General features: G+C 58.0%; 12 protein-coding genes across 12 annotated transcripts; 6 read left to right on the top strand and 6 right to left on the bottom strand.

Moving 5' to 3' along the window:
- Nucleotides 1–40: 40 nt before the first annotated feature.
- On the bottom strand, nt 41–2,182 carry DL89DRAFT_280776 (uncharacterized protein; the record flags this gene model as incomplete). The annotated part of the gene is made up of 3 exons (XM_040889611.1): nt 41–1,370; nt 1,412–2,014; nt 2,109–2,182. The coding sequence occupies 3 exons, from the start codon at nt 2,180–2,182 to the stop codon at nt 215–217; spliced, it is 1,833 nt and encodes a 610-aa protein (XP_040747560.1). The 3' UTR covers nt 41–214.
- Nucleotides 2,183–2,493: 311 nt separating this feature from the next.
- On the top strand, nt 2,494–3,603 carry DL89DRAFT_289931 (kinase-like protein; the record flags this gene model as incomplete). The annotated part of the gene is made up of 4 exons (XM_040890019.1): nt 2,494–2,764; nt 2,802–2,899; nt 2,931–3,432; nt 3,485–3,603. The coding sequence occupies 4 exons, from the start codon at nt 2,494–2,496 to the stop codon at nt 3,601–3,603; spliced, it is 990 nt and encodes a 329-aa protein (XP_040747559.1).
- Nucleotides 3,604–3,635: 32 nt separating this feature from the next.
- DL89DRAFT_319907 (translation initiation factor eIF5) lies at nt 3,636–5,065 on the bottom strand (the record flags this gene model as incomplete). The annotated part of the gene is made up of 3 exons (XM_040891164.1): nt 4,210–5,065; nt 3,690–4,178; nt 3,636–3,648 (listed from the first exon to the last, which is right to left on the bottom strand). Exons 1-3 carry the CDS (start codon nt 4,797–4,799, stop codon nt 3,636–3,638), a joined length of 1,092 nt encoding a protein of 363 aa, XP_040747558.1. The 5' UTR covers nt 4,800–5,065.
- Nucleotides 5,066–5,085: 20 nt separating this feature from the next.
- On the top strand, nt 5,086–6,791 carry DL89DRAFT_14353 (ATP-dependent RNA helicase FAL1). The gene has a single exon (XM_040883473.1). It carries the CDS (start codon nt 5,257–5,259, stop codon nt 6,448–6,450), a length of 1,194 nt encoding a protein of 397 aa, XP_040747557.1. The 5' UTR covers nt 5,086–5,256; the 3' UTR covers nt 6,451–6,791.
- Nucleotides 6,579–7,141, top strand: DL89DRAFT_277152 (peptidyl-tRNA hydrolase; the record flags this gene model as incomplete). Its single annotated transcript, XM_040889422.1, has 2 exons — nt 6,579–6,629; nt 6,741–7,141. The coding sequence occupies 2 exons, from the start codon at nt 6,579–6,581 to the stop codon at nt 7,110–7,112; spliced, it is 423 nt and encodes a 140-aa protein (XP_040747556.1). The 3' UTR covers nt 7,113–7,141.
- DL89DRAFT_14352 (uncharacterized protein) lies at nt 6,792–7,834 on the bottom strand. The gene has a single exon (XM_040883472.1). It carries the CDS (start codon nt 7,700–7,702, stop codon nt 7,133–7,135), a length of 570 nt encoding a protein of 189 aa, XP_040747555.1. The 5' UTR covers nt 7,703–7,834; the 3' UTR covers nt 6,792–7,132.
- Nucleotide 7,835: 1 nt separating this feature from the next.
- Nucleotides 7,836–10,115, top strand: DL89DRAFT_14336 (uncharacterized protein). Its single transcript, XM_040883467.1, has one exon. It carries the CDS (start codon nt 7,968–7,970, stop codon nt 10,083–10,085), a length of 2,118 nt encoding a protein of 705 aa, XP_040747554.1. The 5' UTR covers nt 7,836–7,967; the 3' UTR covers nt 10,086–10,115.
- A 1,446-nt stretch (nt 10,116–11,561) lies between these two features.
- On the bottom strand, nt 11,562–13,108 carry DL89DRAFT_14349 (uncharacterized protein). Its single transcript, XM_040883470.1, has one exon. It carries the CDS (start codon nt 12,929–12,931, stop codon nt 11,927–11,929), a length of 1,005 nt encoding a protein of 334 aa, XP_040747553.1. The 5' UTR covers nt 12,932–13,108; the 3' UTR covers nt 11,562–11,926.
- A 49-nt stretch (nt 13,109–13,157) lies between these two features.
- Nucleotides 13,158–14,522, top strand: DL89DRAFT_264245 (uncharacterized protein). The gene is made up of 4 exons (XM_040886170.1): nt 13,158–13,418; nt 13,491–13,602; nt 13,646–13,892; nt 13,951–14,522. Exons 1-4 carry the CDS (start codon nt 13,286–13,288, stop codon nt 14,098–14,100), a joined length of 642 nt encoding a protein of 213 aa, XP_040747552.1. The 5' UTR covers nt 13,158–13,285; the 3' UTR covers nt 14,101–14,522.
- Nucleotides 14,497–15,419, bottom strand: DL89DRAFT_14346 (phospholipid methyltransferase). Its single transcript, XM_040883469.1, has 2 exons — nt 15,316–15,419; nt 14,497–15,220 (listed from the first exon to the last, which is right to left on the bottom strand). Exon 2 carries the CDS (start codon nt 15,113–15,115, stop codon nt 14,504–14,506), a length of 612 nt encoding a protein of 203 aa, XP_040747551.1. The 5' UTR covers nt 15,116–15,220; nt 15,316–15,419; the 3' UTR covers nt 14,497–14,503.
- DL89DRAFT_277149 (uncharacterized protein) lies at nt 15,309–15,920 on the bottom strand (the record flags this gene model as incomplete). Its single annotated transcript, XM_040889421.1, has 4 exons — nt 15,309–15,491; nt 15,517–15,544; nt 15,576–15,733; nt 15,759–15,920. The coding sequence occupies 4 exons, from the start codon at nt 15,918–15,920 to the stop codon at nt 15,309–15,311; spliced, it is 531 nt and encodes a 176-aa protein (XP_040747550.1).
- Nucleotides 15,921–19,762: 3,842 nt separating this feature from the next.
- DL89DRAFT_14305 (ARM repeat-containing protein) lies at nt 19,763–20,623 on the top strand. Its single transcript, XM_040883459.1, has 2 exons — nt 19,763–20,490; nt 20,538–20,623. The coding sequence occupies exon 1, from the start codon at nt 19,922–19,924 to the stop codon at nt 20,414–20,416; it is 495 nt and encodes a 164-aa protein (XP_040747549.1). The 5' UTR covers nt 19,763–19,921; the 3' UTR covers nt 20,417–20,490; nt 20,538–20,623.
- The last annotated feature ends 116 nt before the right edge of the window (nt 20,624–20,739 follow it).

The following is a 20,739-nucleotide window of genomic DNA, read 5'->3' as shown; positions in this document are numbered from 1 at the left end:
AGCCCGGGCTACGTGCGTCCACAGTTACATGGTGCTGATTGGGAAGGAAATAGATTGGGAAAGACCAGTCTCCTCACGGTGACCATCAATCCCTGACAAATGGATGTGTATTTTTTTCACAGCTGCGCACATTGCGCAGTCATATTCAAGAGTAAAAAGGATAGCGTGAAAGAAAAAGAAAAAAAAGAAAGGAATTGTTCAGCTGGAGCCCCATTCAACCGTGACATCGCCAAAGCTGTCCACAGCGATTGATGGCCTTTATGGCGCTCTCGGCCTCCCACCGCTGCTTGTATTTGACCGTGTACGTGAACGGCGGGTGGTCGCTGCTCGCGTCCTTGTCCATGGCCTCGATCTGGCCAAACTGGCCCATTGCCGAGTCCATGCGCTCGGCTGCGTCCTGGGTCACGTTCTTCAGTACCACAGTGCGTGGCCGCTTATCCAGGCTCATCGACCCGCGGTTCATGCCGCCTGCCCACGCGCCACGCCCACGGCCGCGCCCACGGCCGCCGCGAGTCGACGCACCTAGCCGCTGCGTTTCGGCCTGCAGCGCCTGCACTCTTGCCTCTAGTGCCTCGCGCTCGCTGGGCAGCGCCGATGACTCGCTGGCAGTATCAGTCTGCGTGGCAGGTTCGGGTGCTGCCGCTGGCGTTGCCGGAGCTGCGGAGGGTTGCTGCAGCTGCTTCAGTTTTGCCGAAATAACCTTGATCGAGTCCATAATCACCTTCTTCATGTCGGGGGCGAGGCCAGGTGTCTTGAGCTTGTCAAAATATTCCTTTTGCTGCTTGACGTACCTGTCGATCTGCTCAGCCTTCTTGATGCGCGCCGACTTGGGCCGCCAGATCGGGACCGCGGGCTCTGTGGGTGGCGTAGGTTGCGCGCCTGAGTCGGCATCGGCAGAGGGTGCGGCGCCACGTGGCAGTCGGCCCTTCAGGACACGCACAAAGCGGTTGTTGAAAATTGCCTCGGGCGTGCTCAGCGCCTGCTGCTGCGCCTGCGGCTCTGTGTAGTCGATGTGCGCCGAGTGCCTTTGGAAATCCACACGCACGGCGGTGATGGTGCCAAACTTGTCAAAGAACGCCCGTACGCCCTCCTCGCTCAGTGCCTCATCGGGGATGTTCGTCACATAGACGGCTGTAGAAGACATTTGGACCTCGGCATTGGGAGGCGGGCGCTGCACGCCACCGTTGCCGTTATAGAATTGCTGCTGAGGCTGCTGCTGGGGCTGCTGTTGAGGTATAGAACCAAACTGATTGCCAGGGGCAAACACTGGCACCGGGGCGCCGTTGGCCACCATGAACTGCTGAGCGGCAGCAACGACGTTGGTGGGAATAGCCTGGGTCCATTGCCATTGCCTCCGCAAGCGAGACATGCTGGAAGGTGCACTCGTTGCCGCGCTTGCACCGGCCCTTACGAAGGAACTCGTAGCACGGCTTGGCACCTCTCCGCGGCGGTCGCTGGGGCTGACCCTGCTGCTGTTGCTGTTGCTGCTGTTGCTGGCTGCTGCTGCTGGAATTGAAGCTGCTGCTGCTGCATCATCATATACTGCTCCTGGCTGACATGGTGCGGTTGCAGATGCTGGATGTCATTCTGGCTGTTCAGCACCTTGCCAACAGCTTCCAGCGGCACGTCCATGAACTTCGGATCAAAGCTACCGCGAATCGATATCCTCTCGGTGCTCTTCTCCCTCCGCCGTCTCTCGGGCGACCTACTGCGCCGCTGGCGATGACTGCGGCTCTCCGGGCTCCTGCTGCGTCTCCTCTTCCGCTCGACACCAGACTCCTCTGCAGCTGGTGCACGCTGGACCGGCGGCATGTGAATCGGCGAGGGTGCCCGCTTCGGCAGATATGCCTTGGTCCGAAGCGTGCGGAATAACAAGTCGACGAACTTGTCGGTTTGCTCGCCAAAAAACTCCTTGAGGTCGTTGCGGCAGCTCTCCTCTTCGGCATCGGCCTCGCCTTCGTTGTTGAGTGTAATCAAGACATAGTCAGCCAACGTGTCGGGCTCGGCACCACAGCTACAAACAAAAAATCGCACTCGTATTTTTTTAGTCGCCTAGGGTACGATTTGGGCTTGTGTGGAGCGGCAACGAGGGAAATTCAGGTACTTACTCAAAGTCATTCTTGATTTTTTCTGCAAGGAGCGCCTTGAGCTGGTCCGCATGGCGGTCTTCGTATAGCACCATTCTGGTCGTTTTTTGTTTGTGCAATAGAGGCGATAATACCAAAGAATACTTTAATATAAAAACGGCAAAGCGAAACCTACAAAAGCTCAGAGCTGGGCATGCAAACGCGCGTAGGCTTTTCAAAGCGAAAATTATTCGGCGAACGGGGAGATGAATGGTAATCGGCTGATATAACCCGCTGATCTGCGTGGCCTGGACTTGGCTCAGACTGGCCTCTGATGGCATTGTTGCGCGTCACACCCACCACATACAGGACCAGCGGCTCTCTTCTCTTTGCCGAAGCTTCCAGACCTTGAATTCCACAAACACCCATGGCCGACGCGCTGCTTTCCATACTCAACACATTTCTCGGCACGTGCTGCGCCAACACCCAGACTCTGGACATTGGCCGCCACACATACCGCGTCTCGCAGCAGCTGGGCGAAGGCGGGTTCAGCACAGTCTATCTTGTTGCAGACACAGAGCGTGGTTCCCAGTTCGCAATGAAAAAGATCTACTGCCACACGCCCGACATGTTCGCCAAGGCCCAGCAGGAGATTGCAGCGTACCGGCGGTTCCGGCACCGCAACATCATCAGGACTGGTCGACGCGCTGGTCGAGCAGGCGGCGGTGCGCACAGTGTACATGGTCCTGCCGCTGTACAAGGAGAATCTGTTTGACGTGACCGAGCACAGCAGGGCGTCGGGGATGTGCTGGCCCGAAGACAAAATAATAGCGGTGTTCAGCGGCGTGTGCGATGCGGATCGAGTACCTCCACAACTACGGCAAGCACCAGGGCAGGCCAGGGCTGCAGGCGGAGCAGGAGAGCGGCGGCGACTCAGAGAGGCTCTTGGACACGGCAGCGGAGGCTGGCGGGGAGAATCCACAGCAGAAGCCAAGCAGGCGTGGCGGGTACGCGCCCGTAGGCAATGCTGACGACGCCGAGCCGACAGTCCCGAATGGCCCTGTAGCCTCGTACGCGCACCGCGACATCAAGCTGGCCAACGTCATGCTGGCCGATGACATGACGCCGATTCTAATGGACTTTGGCAGCCTGGCTCCGGCACGGTTCAGGGCCGAGACACGCACAGATGCGCTGCGAATCCAGGACGACGCAGCCGAGAACTGCTCGCTGCCGTACCGTGCGCCAGAGCTGTTTGATGTGCAGCGCGGGGCCGAGTTTGATGAGCGCACGGATGTGTGGTCGCTGGGGTGTCTGCTGTTTGCGCTTGCTTTCAACCGCACGCCGTTCGAGGACCCCTTGGATCCGGGTGCCTCGATTGCACTGGCCTGCCCTCAATGCAAAATACACATACCCGGCAGACAGCCCGTACTCGGCACGGCTCATGCAGCTCATTGACTTCATGATGGAACCGGATCCGCAGAAGCGGCCGTTTATTGATCAGGTTATTGCAATGACTCGTTCGCTGTACCAGCGCTAGAGCAAAAAGAAGAAAGGAAAAGAAAAGTGATGCTAATAAAATCCTCTACTCCGACTCCTTCGTCAGAGTCCTCCTCCTCCAGCCACTGCAGGAATGCGGCCGCAGCCTTGTGGATCTTCTTGGCCACATCCTTCTCGATGTACTTCTTGGACGGCTTCTTGCCCCACTCAAGGAACGCTTCCTCCTCGATCACGTCGGCGTTGTAAAGAGCCATCAGAATGGGCTGCACCTTGGGCAGCAGCGCGTCGAGGCTCTCGCTGATGACGCGCTCAAAGCCGCCCAGGACGGCGCGCTGGTGCTTGTCCGAGTCGCCAAACGACCGGAGCAGCGTCGCGTGCTTGGCGACATCCTTGACAATAGTGGCCGGGTCGGTGAACAGGCACTGCACGACAACGACAAGGGCGCGGTGCTTCTTGTAGAGATTCAGCTCCTTGGCCTTGTTGAAGATATCGAGGTCCGACTCGGGCTTGGCGTTGATGTAATCGCCCAGCAGGTCGTACGGATCCTCGGCGCCCTCGTCCTCGTCGCCCTGCGTGAAGTTGCCAGCCAGCGCCTTCTGCCGGCGCGCGACAGGCCTCGGCGGACGTGTCCAGGTCGACCTCCCACTCGTCGTCGTCGTCAATCTCGAGCTCTGCCGCCTCCTTCGCCAGCCGATCCATCTCCTCGGTCGGGTCGCCCTCCTCCTCGCCACCCTCAGCGTGGCCGTTGCCCGACGAAGTTCCCGCCGACGCGTGCTGCCCGCCCTTCTTGTCCTTTGGCGGCGGGTTCTTGATGATGTACGTGGCAAGCTTGTGCCGCATATCCACATCAGAGCGCTGTCCGCATGCCATGCACTGCCGGATGATGCTCGAATCCCGCGTGATGATCAGGTCAGTCTCCGGGTTCTTGCAGTTGCCGCACAGCACGAACCGCTCAATGAACCCGTCGAGCAGGTCCTGCAGCTTGTTGACGTCGTGCGCACCGTTGACAATGTACCGGTCGTTCTTCTCCTCGATCTTGACCTGCGCGCCCAGCTCGCCGCCAAAGTACTTGGTCGGGTATGCCGGCGGGCGCGAGAGAGCACGGGCCACCTCGGCAATGTTGGGCAGCACTGTCTTGATGCCGTTGCCCTTGCCCTCAATCTTGCCCTGCAGCTTGGGCATCTTGTAGCGGTAGAACGAGTCCTTGACGTCGCGGCGGATGTTGATGGAAGCCATGGTTACTGATAGAGGGGTTTAGAATCTCAATCGCGGGGTATGCTGACACTTTTGCCTGAACTTTTTTGCTCTCTGGGTGGTGGTGTAAAGAAGATTTGGCATGAACGCGCGGCAGCCGAAACAGTTGAAGAAATCAAAGTGAAGGTGGAATGATTCAAGGACACGAGTTTGGGAATCAGAAAGAGCGGTGTGTTGGGTTCCGATTGCTTGCCGACTGGGTTACGTGTGCAGACTCTTCGCGTAAAGGTGAAGAAAATTTTTCTAGCTAGGCTGACAGAGAGGAAAAGCCTCGCTCAACAAAAAAGCTTTTATGCGTCCACGGCCATTACCGCCAGCCCCGTGATTGGATACTGCCCGCGGCCCAGAGCCAGAAAAATTTTAGGCCGAGTTCGTCGACACAGCGCGCAGAAAACGGCTTTTGTCCCCTCTCACACACTTGGACTCTTGAATTTCTACCATGGCGCAGTTCGATGCAAAGCGGGACAGGGACGTAAAGTTTGAGACAAGCAAGGGCATCAAGGTCGTGACGACCTTTGACGACATGGGTCTGAAGGAGGACCTCCTGCGGGGCATCTACGCCTACAACTTTGAGCGGCCCTCGGCTATCCAGCAGCGGGCCATCATGCCCATCATCAGCGGCCGCGATGTCATCGCCCAGGCGCAGTCGGGCACAGGCAAAACCGGCACCCTGGGCATCTCCATTTTGCAGCGCATCGACACGTCGCTGCGGGAGACCCAGGCGCTGGTTCTGTCGCCGACGCGTGAGCTGGCGACGCAGACGCAGGGCGTAGTCAAGGCGCTGGGCGACTACATGAGCGTGCAGTGCCATGCGTGCATTGGCGGCACAAAGATGAGTGAGGACTTCCGGAAGCTGGAGCACGGCCAGCATGTGGTTTCGGGCACGCCCGGCCGAGTGTACGACATGCTGAAGCGGCGCGTGCTGAGGGCGCGCAACATGAAGATGCTGGTGCTGGACGAGGCCGACCAGCTGCTGGACCGCGGATTCAAGGACCAGATCTACGACATCTACCGCCATCTGCCGCCATCCACCCAGGTCGTTCTGCTGAGTGCAACCCTGCCGCACGACGTGCTGGAGCTGACGCAAAAGTTTATGACCGAGCCCATGCGCATTCTGGTCAAGCGCGACGAGCTGACGCTCGAGGGCATCAGCCAGTTCTTTGTCAATGTCGAAAAGGAGGACTGGAAGTTTGAGACGCTCTGCGACCTCTATGACAGCCTGACTATCACCCAGGCCGTGATCTTCTGTAATACCCGCGCAAAGGTCGACTGGCTGACGCGGCAGATGGAGGACGCCAACTTTACTGTGTCGGCGATGCACGGCGAGATGCTGCAGAAGGAGCGCGACGCCATTATGACAAAGTTCCGGCAGGGCACGTCCCGCGTTCTGATCACCACCGATATCTGGGCTCGTGGCATCGACGTGCAGCAGGTCTCGCTGGTCATCAACTACGACATGGGCACAGATCGCGAAAACTACATCCACAGAATTGGTCGGTCTGGGCGCTTTGGCCGCAAGGGCGTAGCCATCAACTTTGTCACCAACGACGACATCAAGGTGCTGCGGGATATTGAGCAATACTACGGCACACAAATCGACGAGATGCCAGTGAATGTCACCGATCTGCTGTAATAAAAAAATGCATATTTGGTAGCCCAAAATACACTGGCGCAAGAGTCCTGGGCCAATGTCTGGCTGAGCCGCAGCGCGATTCGTGTGGCAGCTCCGAACATCCCTTCTCTTTCCATCAGCCTCTGATAATGTCCGACGGTGTCATGTCTGCGCTCACGACAAAGCTGCCGCTCTGGCAAGTACTGCTCTTCGGCAGCACCACTTTTATCGCCGGCCGCTTCCTTGCCCGCTACGGCGCCAGGGCCCTGCACACCACCGCTGCTGCCCAGAAGAAGCCCAAGCAAAAGCAGGTCGAGCCCGCGTTTGGCGAGGACACCAAGCTCGTACTCATTGTCCGCACCGATCTCGGGATGACCAAGGGCAAGGTGGCTGCGCAATGCGCGCATGCCGCGCTTGGATGCTACAAGCGCGCATTGAAGCAGAGCCCGGCGGTGCTGAAGGCATGGGAATACACAGGGCAGGCCAAAGTCACACTCAAGGTCAACAGCGAGGAGGAGATGCTGGAGCTGCAGCGGAGGGCGGCGAGCCTTGGTCTGGTGGCCCAGTCCATCTGCGATGCTGGACGGACCCAGATTGCCTCTGGATCGCGGACCGTGCTGGGCATCGGACCAGGACCGATCAGCCTGGTCGACAAGGTCTCAGGCCACTTGAAGCTCTATTGATAGACAAATAAATACTGCTTTTATTTTATTTCTTCACAGGCTGCGCTACGACGCTTGTAGATTTCCTCGACCCACGACTGCACCTGCGGGTGCCTGAAGATGCCTCTTGTCGAAGCGAAGAACGACTCGAGGTCCTTTGCATCCGACTTTTCGTATTCCAGCGCCTGCACAATCATTTCGCATTTATCGAGATCATGCACCAGGTGCGCCTCGCTGGTCTCGTCGTTCTCGTACTCGAGCCACAGATCCGCGATCTCTTGTGCGTATGCCGAGTCGCCCAAGGTGCGCGAGATCTGCCTCATGCCATCCAGCTCCATCTCACGCTTCTTCTCCTTGCTGACTCCGTCGTAGGGCGTGATGTCGCCGACCAGGGCCTCAGCCAGGTCGTGCACGATGGCCATCTTGATGCACCGCGTTCTGTCCAGCGACGGGTCCTCGATGAGCATCGCCATTATGCCCATGCGGTACATGTGGTCGGCGATTGACTCGGGTCCCGAAACCCCGTTGTTGATCCATCCCGTGCGCTTGGTGCGCTTTAGACGCTCGACGATGTGAAGAAAGTCGATGACACTGCTGGCCGACGAGCTCATGGCTGTGAATGCAGAACTGTGGATTTGGTATATGGAGGAAACAGAAAAGCCTGAACAATGCGGGCGTGCTCAGACTTTTCTTAGAATAGCCTTTTGGCACAAAGAGGAAGCTTGGAAATTATTGGATTTCTTTCGCTCACTGCTGCTGCTGCTACTCTGGCCTTTTCCTCTTCTCCTCTCGTTTAGTCTTTTGTCATAAAGTAGCCCTAAAGTCCTCTACATGCACAACCTTCCCTAGCCTTGCTGTTTCCGCGAGTATGCTACAATGTCATCCGCTGTTTCTGTGTCGCAGCCAGCCCAAGCCGCATCCGAGAATAGTGCCAAAAAGTATAGAGTAAACAAGTTAGCGCTCAAGGGACTCACTGATGCTGCCCAGGTAGAGCAGTTCTGGGCCCAGCAGACACAGAAATACGCCAAGGAGCTGACGCTTGCCCATGCAATGATCCACGACGGCATGTCTGGCACCGACCCCGTCGACATGGTCACCCGTGCCTGGCACCGGGGCGCATACCCGATTGTCGAGCTCTTTCGTGAGTCACTGGGCCAGCTCCGGTACATCCCCGACGCACGTGGCCCGCCAAACGCACAGGCAGACATGACATGTGCTTGTTTCGAGATGCAGCTGCGCAAGTGTTTGAGAATGTTCAGCGGCATGCGGGTGGCTCTAGCTGGGGATGCACTGGCAAAGTGCTGCAAGTACATGGGCGACCTCCACCGATACCAGGTCGACTACCAGATGGGCGATATCGATAAGGCGTGGGCGCGCGCATTGGACTGCTACCGGGCAGCGTGCCGGGTTAATCCGCACGATGGCAAGCCGTACCATATCATTGCCGTACTGTACCGTAGCAAGTCGCTGTTGCTGAGTTTTTATTACAGCTGCCGCGCCCTCAATGCCAATCGCCCGTTTATGCCCTCGCGCGAAGCGGCGCTCATGTGCTTTGGTGCTTCCGAGAAAGTGCTGCGCAATCGCGTCAGTAGCCTGGGCTACCAAAACATGGACTTCCCCGACGGCCGGGTTCCCAACTGGGTGCATTTTGCTATCAGCAGCAAGGACGAGGCTGATCTGGATGTCTGCTGGCAGCATACCTGCCTATACATGCACTCGATGATATACACCAAACCCGACATCGACAGGTTTAACAAGTGGCTCACATACGCGTATCTGCCGCTGCTCAAAGCGCGCATTGCCAGCCCATCGTCGGTCAAGCTCGGCACTCGCATAGCCATCCTGGACCTATCCGCTGTTCACCAGTACAGAAAGTGCGGTACCAAGCCATTCGCGCCCATCGCTGACGAATGCCAGTGCGCGATGCACATGCTGATCCAGACCCTTCATCTCTGTATCCGCCTGTTTATTGACGGATTCCACGACACCTCTGCGGCCAAGGCAAGCCAGACTCGGTTTGCAATGACGTACATTTCGGCGTTCCTTCTCTATATGGACCGGCCAGCACATGGGACGATCGAGTCGATGGTGTGCTGTGCACTGGATTTCCGACTAGCACAGGCCAGCACTCTGGTCGCTGATTTTGTTGCTGCAATGAACATGCTACTGGATGCATCGGCTGCAGAGAGCGGTATCACGGTTGAATCCATGGGCAACGTGCTCGTGCAGGGGCTGCCCGAGGACCTGGCCCTGCAGGGGATCCGCTGGATCAAGCCATTCCACGCCATCTCTTCCAATGTCAAAGAGGATGTGACACATGCGTGTCTGCGTCAGCTGCGTTTGCTGGCGCTTGCCAAGCGACTCGTTGATGCCAAGGTGTTGTATGTCAACTACAAGGAGCAGCAGGGTGGATTTGAGATTGCCGAGGCGCTCCTACGCCAGGCAAACGCCCAAGAGGCGGCCAGCAATGCGGCGGCCAGCAGCGGCCTGCCAGGCGCTAAGAAGCACGTGCCTGCCACTGGGCCATTTAGTGGTGCCACCAGTGACTGCCGATTCGTGTTCGATACAAACTGCTTTATCGAGGGCCTGGAGGAGATCGAGCAGATGCTGTGCCTTGGATGGCAGGTCATTGTGCCTGCAGCTGTGGTGGCCGAGCTCCGTGGGCTCTTGAGCAAGGGCAAGGACGAGGTGTGTGGGCCAGCCGGCAAAGCACTGGAGTTTGTCTGCCGGGTGCAGCGGAGGGATGGCGAATCTGGACTGCTGCAGATCTGCACACGTAGAGGCCAGCAGTTCAACTTGAACGCTCCGCCCGAGGCCAGGATCCAGGGAAAAAGCATGGATGACACGATTATCGAGACATGCGGGAACTTCAAACCAGACGTAGCGCTGGTGACCAACGACTGCAACATGCGGATCAAGGCGGCGATGCTGTATGGCCGCGACATGCACATTGGGGATTTGAAAGATATTCAAAGGTTTATTCGGGCACTCTAGCAGCATCTTGAAACTGTATTTAACATTCCGCAGCCAAAAAAAAACGACGGTGATGTGCTTCAAATTACAGAGTGATTTAGATATATACCAGCCAGCAGCTTCCGCGACTCCAGTACGCCCTTGCGCAGCATGCTTGCCGTGGCGTCCAGCAATGTCTTGTCAGCAAACTTCATCGAGATATCCAGCCCTTGGCGCGGACTGACATACGAGTATGGCAGCAGCTTTGGTCTATGCGAGTCGCCGCGTCTACGGCCACCAGCAAACGTCGTTGGTGTGCCTGCATTAACGTTGATGCCGCCTAGCTGCTTGGGCCGTGCCGCAAAGAAAAAGTCTGGAAACTCGGTATCAACTATTCGCAACGAGGGGAGCGTCGATTCACAGGACATGTCGATGGTGACTATGGCCACATCGGCCAGCGGCCACACGAGCTCAGGCGTGGCCTCATCCTGGTGATATACAAGTAGGTGGCCGCTATTACAGGCAACGTGTGCAGAGAACCCCAGCCTTAGCGTGCCTTTTGGCAGCGCGCGCTTGGCTAAATTGTCAACAACCGTCGCCGATACACCATCTGCAGGTCTCACCCCAGCCTCCTTTCCCAGCCATGCCATCAAGTCGCCAGAGTAGTTACTGGGTGGTGGCGCCTTGCCACCACTCTCCCTGCTTGTCGATATAGCCAGCCGTCTCAGATAATGTGCCTGGTATATGGCAGCCAACAATGCCGTATCCTGCGGCGTCTCGCTATCAAACGGCGATGGAGCAGTTGCCAGAGACGTGCGCGATGACGACAGCGATATCCGCGGCGGCAATGGTGGAGGCGGCGGATTAAATGTTGATGAGGATGCTGATGACCGACGGTTCTTTGGCGCCATGTGTGCTTTGATCTGCGGCGACTGCAGTCCTGTTGTAGTAGTCGGCGATGCGCTGGCGAAGCCTGGTCGAGCGAAAATATGTGCCTGCTCTCGGACTCGATCTTGTTCCGCAAGGTCTCGGCATTGCTGTTCGCCACATCGACCAGACACTTCACAAGTGCCTTTCCACGACCCGCATGCAATGACGGCGTTGCTCATAACGTCGCCGATGCTGGTCGGCGGCTCGTCGGCAGATAGCAGCATGGCGCGGATCTCTGCCGAGTGCTTGGCCTGCGCTTGCGTCAGCTCCTCCGACAGACTGCCATCCAGTATGATCCGGCTGCGTGGGCCAGCCGCCAGCTGGGATGAGCAAAAGGGCAGCTAGCGAAATGGTTGCCCAGTTGTGCGAGGGCGGCGACTCGGATCAGAATCTGTACCAGTGCTGTGATGATCGCCTGAGTATGTGCTGGCGGCGGCGGACAATGCACCATCGCTGGTCAGGCCGTCGCTGGTAGACATAACTGAGGTAGCGTTGGCGATAGGATGGCAAAACACTTAGCGCGGATCCACCCGATGAGCTGCGGCAATCGGCTACCGCCGGCCGTCCGGTCAGCGAGTCCAGCAGGGCCCGCGTGCGTAGCATCCGGCGTGGTGTCAAAACCGACCGAACCAGGACTGTTGGGCCAATTGCCTTGTTATGCAAAATTTCCAATGCCACACACATCCACGGCATCAGCGTACGGGATGCTTCAAAGGGTGATGGCGTAAACGGGTGCACAAGATGCGTCGGCTCTTCCATTTCTGCGTCCTCCTCCTCCTCCCATTGCGTTGCTATCGTCAGACGGGTGTGCCACCTGCTCGACAAACAGAGCATTGATGGTATCGACAAGCAGCGGCGAGTACTTGATAATGGCAAAAAAGTGCGACAGGAACAGGGTCACCACTTGCATAAACAGGGCTTCCTCAGGACTGGCCCCTGCCCGCCACCCAATCTCAATGACGTGCACAAATGTCCGTATCAATATGCGGTCGAGGAATTCTGGACGTTATCCGCTGGTTTATCCGCTCGACACCCAAGCCATAGATGTCGTTCATGTACGACAGCAGGCCCATGTGGTTCTCCAAAATCTGGTCCACAGCCGCCCATTCCTGGATCTCGGACATCCTGTTGTCGACAACCGAGGTGGCTATGGGGGCTGTCTGCAGGCGTGGAGTGACAGTTGGCATGTCAACGAGAATCCGGAAGGCGTCATCGTAGCAGTCCTTGAGAGCGCGCATAATCATCTGCCAGAAATGCGCGCAGGCTGGTGCGCTCAGGATGAACTCGAGTGCATCCTGGTCGTTGATGCGAAACACATTCAGGGTGATGGCTCGCACGGCCACACGCACCATCGAATCCGGGTGGTCAAACAGCGAGATGGCCGTGGTATACAGCGGGAAGTCGTCCAGCCGTTCGTTGAAAAAGAAATGTATAGTGTCGGTCGTCAGCTTCAACGACAGCGCCTTTAGGAATGCCACGTAGTAGGCCAGAATCTCGTCGTTCTCCAGGTCCACCGGCGCAGCTATTAGCTCGTTGACAAAGTTGTTGGAAAAGAGCGAGTACAGGAAGCGGCTCTCGGTGATACCGTCCAAGATAATGCTCAGCGTCTGCAGAACCTGCACTGCCACGGCCACCGACGCATTCCCGCCCCTTCTGTCCTGCAATAGCCGGAGGAGCGCACGGTGCAGGTTGACTTCAACGACATAGCTCAGCAGCTCTGGATTTCGCCGGTCGCTCCAAATGACCACTTCCGAGACCTGACGCACCGACTCGACTATTCGCTTCTGTGTGCTGCTTTTTACTTTAACTGCGCTTAGGTACGTCGCAAGCTGGAGAATTAAGTCCCTTCTGCGGTCACTCTCTCGTCGCTGGTCCTCGGGCGTGTTCTGCGTTGCCTGTGGTTTGTCAGGCTCACTGTCGCCGCTTACGCCGAGGAGTGTCAGGAAATTCCCAAACATTCTCTCATTTGCTTTCTGCAAAAATAGAAAAGTAAGCACGCAGGTATGTAAAACGTTTGGCTACCACGGTACAGCAGCTAGCAGCGAGGGAAACGTTATGACCAATGAGCAAAACAAACTATTAGTAAAAAAATACGTAGAGGAGAGAAGTTTGGTGCACGTCGTTTTTTGTTTTCGTCACTGGCGCAAATCAGTAGAGCACCTTGGCACACTACACGTGGAGAGCCTGCAAGATGGGGGGAAATGTGGGCTGGCTGTGTATATATCGGCTGGAATCGGGCTCTTCTGGCAGGACAGTGTCGGACTGTCCATTGTGACTAGCCTCCTTCCCCCTTTGGTTCTACATACATTAGTATGCGTCTGCTGAACCTTGCTGCCATTGCGCTGTTCTCGGTCGGACACGCCAGCGTCCCAGCCACTATCGATACCCACGATCCCGCGCGCCGCCTCAAATGCCGCGCAACAGCTGACACCCAGGGGCTGGCTGGTCATGGCCTACAGCGACACCCAGCAAGTCACTCTGGACTGCCAGATCCAATGGTTCATATGTCGCCAACAGCCCGATTCTGGGCTAGAACGTCCGATTCCTGCTACATCCCCTCCTACTACATGCAGTTATCGGCGAATGCCACTGAGATTGTGTCGTGTGACACCCTCCGCAATAGCACAGCGTGCCTAGTGGCAAACAATGCAGGAATCGAGATAATTAAGGAGTACGAGGGATTCATTAATCCGCCCGCGCGCAGATATCTCTGGGCGGCCGACAATCGGATATGGCCACCGGTGCGAGTCGTTGACCTGCGAGGAAGTCCCGGTCGAGTTCCCTATGAGCCGGTCGCAGGCGCAGGGGCTGCTGAGGTTTGACTTGGGGCTGTCCACGCAGTGTCTGAGCGAAGCAATCGACGACTCTGTGGTCCTTAACGAGAATCAGTGGGCAGCGCTGACCTCGTGGGCGTTCGATGTTGGGTGCGAGATGGCGTGGAACTCGCAGCTGATCCGGCGGCTCAATGGACGGCGAGTCTCCAGGCAAGGTTGCCTCCGGCGAGCTGCCAAAGTGGATCAGATACCGTGGCAAGACGACGTACAGCCTCCAGTACCGGAGATACGATGAGATGGCCTTGTTCAATACCCCATCGGGCAAGCAGGCACACCCGCTGTGCGTCTTGTAGCCTAGCCTACATATTGCGACCGCGCTGTTCCGTATTTTGTCGTACAGCAGTGGGGTTTGTCATCCGGCCAGTCTGCTTACACTGAGATTTTTGGGGCGGAGACTGGTAGAGGTGGACTGTCTCTTCTCAACTTGCTTTGTTTTCCTTCGTTCAATTCAGCGTATTAAATTCAAAATGTCGCAGCAGCCTGGTCCCGAGAAGACGCCGTGCAAGGCACCCGAGCCGAACCCCAAGAACCCACAGGGCCTGAAGCCGTGCTGCGTGTGCCTGGAGACAAAGAAGGCCCGCGATTCGTGCTATTTCGATCACGGCGACGACGCCGAGAAGAAGTGCCATTACCTGGTGCTGGCTCACAAGATGTGCATGGAGAGTTTTGGCTTCAAAATCTAATTAGAATAAACTCCTACAGCTTCTTCTTGCGCTGCTTGGCGTCGCCAGAAGCCTGGGTGTCGCGGTTGGCGTAGATCATGGTGGTGAAGGGCCCCTCGAACCTGAGCGCAATGTCGTACACCAGCCACACGTACGCGGTGACCAGCAGGCCGGCGGGCTTGGCGTACCACAGCGACGTGCCCAGGAACGACATGGTCGAGCCCACATACATGGGGTTCTCGAGAACGTTGAATGGGAACCCGGTTACGCGCTCATTCATCAGAATGCCAAAGTAGTCGCCCAGGAACGTGCCGGTGATGCCCAGCATGTATGTCGAGGAAACAACAAAGGTCATGCCGGCACCAAACAGCGCCAGCGCAATGGCCTTGACCGCAAAGGTGTCAAGCAGGGCCAGGGTCGGCTGCTCGCCCATGGCGCGGTTGAACAGCAGGTCGCGCACGATGCCGAGACCGAAGATGGTGGCAGCTATCGCGTAGCATCCCTTGTACCTGTCGTTGCCAAAGAGCTTGGTGATCCAGTGCGTCTTGTACTCTTGCCGGGCAGCGATGTTCCAGAATGTCGGGTTGAAGGTGATGGAAGCCAGGCTGACCCACAGCGAGCACTTTGAGAAGTCTACGAGCGACATGGACTGACAGAAGCTAGAGGGGATTTTTAATTTTTAGAGAGCGGGAGAAAAGAAGCTGCTGGTGTGAGTTTTTGGGCGCATTGTTATCAGCCCGCATTATCACGCCTGCACCTGGCTGTGATGTTTTGGCCAATCGATCAGCGCCAGAGCTAGCGGCCAGGAAATCATGGGCAAAAGCTTCCAAGCGCTTCCCTCAGAGCCTAGGCGCGAGCCAGGCCTTCCACTGTTCCAGGGTCCACGAGCTGGACACGCCGTCGTCGCGGATCCCGTCAAACACCACAGTGGGCGAGACGTGGATTCCCTGCGCCCGGGCCAGCTTTATGTGGTACTTTAGGTCGTTGGTTACGGCGTTGCCCCCATTCTTGGGCTCGCCGGCCTGGAATGTCAAGCAGCTGCAGCACCGCCAACGTGTCATCGACGGCGTTGACGCTGGCAGCAAGCTGAGCCAGCCTCCTTGTACATGTCTGAGCGCGTCATGTCGACAGTAGCCTCGTCGAAGAACTCGTGCTGGTGCTCAAAGAGCGCGGTCGAGTAGAGCGAAAAGGCCGAGGGGTTGATCTTCTCGACCGCCAGGCTGGCCTCGTGCAGCAGCGTTGAGGCTGGGTGCCATGGCTGCACCTGGTGCCGGAACACCACCTGCGACCTTGGGCTCAGCGGAGGCAAGATACGGGATAACGTCCTTGGTCAGCCTGCGCCAGATCTTGGCCGAGAACGGACAGGTATAGTCAAGAAACACCTCGAGCGTATGCGCGCCAGCAGCGGCAGGCAGCAGGCGGTGGGCAGCGTAAGTCGGTGCGAGAGCCATGAGAGCTAAAAGGGAAAATTCTATAGTAGACTTGTTGGAGAGAAAGAGAGCGCCTGCCGTCCCCGGCCGCCATCACCGGCAGCAGCCTGCCCGGCTGATGACGAAACCGCTGCTGTGTCGCCAAGCATTGCGCCAGCGAATCACGTGCGAGCACCCCCTCAATTTTTCCGCTCCTCGCCTGCCAGCGCTTTAAAACCTTGCCCCGAGGCCCTGTTCAGTCGAATTTGGGCAATCTAAATTCGCTCTCCTCTCCAAATGCCATTTTCTGTTCTTTTTTAACTCTCATTTTCTTCTTTTCTTATTTCAGTCACATTTTAGCTATTACCGTTTCATTCTACCCCTCATTAGCTGTAAAAATACGTAAATACACGCCCTACACGCCTAGAAGAAAGAGAACTCTTGCAAAGGTAAGCTTACTATCCCGCCACGTATCAGCAGTCTCCCCGTTTGCCTCCCCCGCTCGCATCTGCGCCGGCGTTTGGCAGTAGTGTGCATCCGGACGAGCAAAGAACCACATCTTGGTATGCGGAGACAGATCTCGTTCTCCACATGCCCGATTCTTCTCCCTCCGCACGCACCGAGTCTAGTGCTCAATCGGCCAAAAAAGAACAGCGGGCCTCCTCCGTCGTGCAATATAGAAGCGGTCTCCACGCCCTAAAACTTGTTGGTTAGTTGCTTCTCCACATGCAGCCTGGAAAAAGTAGGGAAAGCTGGCATATGCTCGGCATATCAGCTGGAAACGGGGGATTTTGCGGTTCGGGGGGGGGAGCGGGGGTGTAGCAAATTTTTCTTTGTGGCGGTCTTTCTAACCCCTTGCCGCGAAGCTTGCGGGCCTGGCTGCCTTATAACAGCGGCTGGGCTCGTCCCATCCTCCTGCCTGCTTCTTCTCTTCCTTCACAGTCGGGCTCGGTCTTTCTGCACTCTGTTAATCACTCTGCTAGATACTAATATTTGCTAATACCCCTCCTCCGCCGCCGTTTATTAGATATCCCTTTTCGCACCCCTATATTTTTCCTCCTTCCTACGGGTGATACACACGCACAAACACACGCACCAGCAGCCTATCTTAGCCACCACCACCACTATTGCCCTACTGGTACAGGCTCACCCGATAATAGCATGAATCCAGACGCTTCTAGCAATGCAAAGAACCAACAGCTCCCTGCCGGTCTCCAGCCCCTTTTCGACATGAATAGCAGCAACAACGCCGCAGCCGCCTGCTGCTGCTGCTGCAGCCGCTGCTGCCGGCATTGCTGGGGCAGGCGCATCACTCGACGGCGACAAGGCCGACAGTGCCCGCGTACTAACGCCACCCACGAGCACGGGAGGAATCTCGCAGCCAGCAGCAACAGGCATCGCTAGGCAGCAATGCCGGTGTGTTTGGCCGGCTGCCGGCCAACGGACCTCGGGCGACAGGCAATCTCGACGCTGGACGGCTGGGAGCTGCATCGCACATCTCATCTGCAGCAGGCAATGCAGGCGGGGGTGGAGCGCACAGTCGTACGCACAGCCGCACTGCGAGCTACGGCACATCACTGCTCGACACGCTTAACGAGGAGAAACAGCTCCACCAGCAGTGGCTGCCTCCCCATTCATCGGTGGCCGCCCAGCGCTCGCGCTTTGGCCATGGCCGCTCGGCTACCGGCGGCGGCGCGGGTGATCTAGGCACCGGTGTGATTGGCAGTGGGATCCCCGCAACCAACCCGCTATCGCACCAGCGCCACTTCACCTTGACCTCCACCACTGGCGGCGTGGGGCTCCAGTCGACTTCGCCCTTCTCTCTCCAGTCCCAGCCCGACGGCATCATGCGCCCGGATGGCTTCGTCAGCTACCCCGCCCAGCGTCTCCGGAGCGGGCGCCAGCACTGGCCAGCATGTCCGGGCCCACACCCTGACTGCATCGCCGCCAGGGTTTGGTCGCACCGCCGGCGGCAGCGGCGGCAGCAGTCTGCTCAAGCACCCGCTTCCCACCAACGCGTCGGGTATTCTAGGCGCCCACTCGCGGCTCAACTCGCTGTCAGGGCACCTCGAGCTCCAACCTTGTACCTAGGCAATCCCAGCCAACTTGGCCAACGCCAACCTGCTCGCCTCGTCGCTGCGAAACTCGTACTCATCCAACTCGCTGCACTCGGCGTTTGCCCGCCGCAGCTCGCCATCGCCGCTGTCACAGGATCGCGATGTCTCAGGCGTCGTCTATTGGCAACGGCTCGTTTGACTTTGTGCCGGCACTAGACGAGTCCAGCGTCTGGGGTCCCTCGCGCCTGTCCAACGAGCTCGATCTGCTGTCACTCCACGACGGCAGCATCACCGGTAACAGCAACTGCCATGGATGACTCGTTTGCACGTGAGCTGACCGCAGCTGAGGTTGCGGATGCCAACTCGCGCATCCGCTCGTACAGTTTCAACAGCCCGCCCGACGGAATCGAGGAGGCCGACGATGCCGACATTGATGTGCTTCCACGCAGCAGCTACCTCGCAGAACCCTGCTCTAGCCTTCCGCAAAATGATGGCCCGCACGCACGCCCGGTCCAAAACCCTGGCCAACCCGTTCGGCGGCGAGAGCGATCTGGACTACGCTCTAGGCTTCCAGCAGACACAGCAGCAGCGGTACGGCCTGCCGCTGCACATGCGCAATCAGAGCAACGCCTTCCTCCAGGAGCAGCAGCAGCTCCACCACCACCAGCACCGTCGTACAGGAACCAACTCGTCAATTTCGCTTGGTGTTGGGGGCACTGCTATTGCGGGTGGCAGCGGCGATTCGCTGGCGATGATGATGGCCGGCGGCGGACACTCAAAGAACTCTTCAGATGGTTCGAACCAGGACGGCGCTGGCTCCACGGTTCATATCGGAATTGGCGGCGAAAGCGTGCGTGGATTTGGACGCTCAGGCAGCATCACTGGGCTTGCTCAGCGCGGCGCTCCGTCAGCGTCGCATTCGCGCCAGGCATCGATGCACACACGCCAGCACTCGCTCGACTTTGACATGGCCATGCTTCACAGCGGCACTGGCGCCAATTCGGACAACGTGCCGACGCGGTCTCTCTGGGTGGGCAATGTCGACCCCGGCCTCAACACACAAGACTTGATTGCGATCTTTGGCAAGTACGGGCGCGTCGAGAGCCTGCGCCTGCTGCCCGACAAGGAGTGTGCCTTTGTCAATTTTTTGCGTGTCGAGGACGCGATCCGCGCCAAGGATGACATGCACAACGGCACTCGCATTGGCAACAACACGGTCCGTGTCGGCTTCGGCAAGGGCGAGTCTTATGCGACAGGCTGACGCCCAGGCGATGCAGCCGACGCGTGCGCTGTGGATCGGAAACATTGCGCAGGCGACGACGCCCGACTCGCTGAGTACTACCTTCCAGGCGTACGGAACCTATCGAATCGGCGCGTGTCCTGAGCCACAAGAACTGCGGATTCGTCAACTTCATCCGGCTCGAGGATGCCGTGCGTGCCAAGCAGGCGATGAACGGCAAGAGCATCGACGGGTCGGTCGTGCGCATTGGCTACGCCAAGGTGCCGGCGGCCAAGAACGAGTCTTCGCTCAAGCTGCGCAACCCTGTGCCCAGCGCTGCCCCCCTCACTGTATCGGGCCAGATTGCTGAGGCCTGATGCGATCACTGGCACCACGCAGCGCGGCCTGGGTAACAACATGGTCTTGGAGCCTGGCTTTACGCTAGCCATCGACGAGAACCTCGTCGCCTTCCCCTATGCAACTCCAGCTGCCGGCTCTTCCCGAGCCCAAAGGTCAGCATCCGCTCCGACCACGAGTCGTCCTCTGCCGGTGCCAGTGCTTGCCAACTCCCGCGCTGCCAGTGTCGGTGTTGGCGATGGCCGGATGCCTGTCATCGAGCAGTCGCGTCTGCGCGAAATCCGCAAAATACTGGAGATGTCGTCCTAGCCCGATCCCCAAGGCTGAGTTTGACCAGATCTTCAACGAGCTGCTCCCCAGCGCTGTTCGAGTTGTGTACAGACTATGTCGGAAACGTGCTGGTGCAGAAAATGGCCGAGCGTGGCGACCAGGTGCAGAAGCTGGCGCTGGTCAAGCGGGTCGGCCCGTACATGGCCTCTATCGGCGTCCACAAGAACGGTACGTGGGCCGTGCAGAAGATCATTGACACTGCAACCAACGACGACCAGAAGCGGGTGATTGTCGAGAACATCAAGCAATACACGCCCCAGCTGCTGCTGGACCAGCTTGGCAACTACGTCGTCCAGTGCTGTCTGCGGTTTGGCCCCAGCAAGTACGAGTCTGAGGAGGCCTCGAGCGACGCCAAGACCAGGGAGAACAGCTCTACGTCTGCCAGCAACGTCGATCAGTCAAAGATCCACCTGGCCCGTGCAGCCTCGAACCAGTTTGTGTTTGATGCGATCCATGCCCGGTGCTGGGATATCGCGCAGGGCCGCTTCGGTGCGCGTGCCATCCGCACCTGCCTCGAGTCGCCGCACGCCTCGAAGCTGCAGCAGAAGCTGGCCGCAGGTTGCCCTGGTCACTAATGCCGTGTCGCTGGCCACCAATGTCAACGGGCACCTGCTGGTCAACTGGCTGCTGGACTCGTCAAAGTTCACTGGCCGCTTCCGTGTGCTGGCACACCAGCTCGCACCACACCTGCGCTATCTGGCCACGCACAAGCTTGGCGCCTCGACAATTTCCAAGATCGTTGACCAGACCATGGAGCCCGATGCGCGTGATCTGATCTTGAACACGCTTTTCTTCAACCCGGACCCATCGGTCTTGGACGATGTTGTTCTGGACCAGGCCCATGGCGTGCACGTTATTCTGAAGATCCTACAGGGCACGGCTATCGGCGAGGCTGAGA

This window comes from Linderina pennispora (assembly GCF_002104995.1).
Source record: "Linderina pennispora strain ATCC 12442 chromosome Unknown DL89scaffold_1, whole genome shotgun sequence".
NCBI classification, from domain to species: Eukaryota; Fungi; Kickxellomycota; class Kickxellomycetes; order Kickxellales; family Kickxellaceae; genus Linderina; species Linderina pennispora.
The sequence above is the reverse complement of the archived record's forward strand: the minus strand, read 5'-3'. Positions and strand labels throughout refer to the sequence as shown.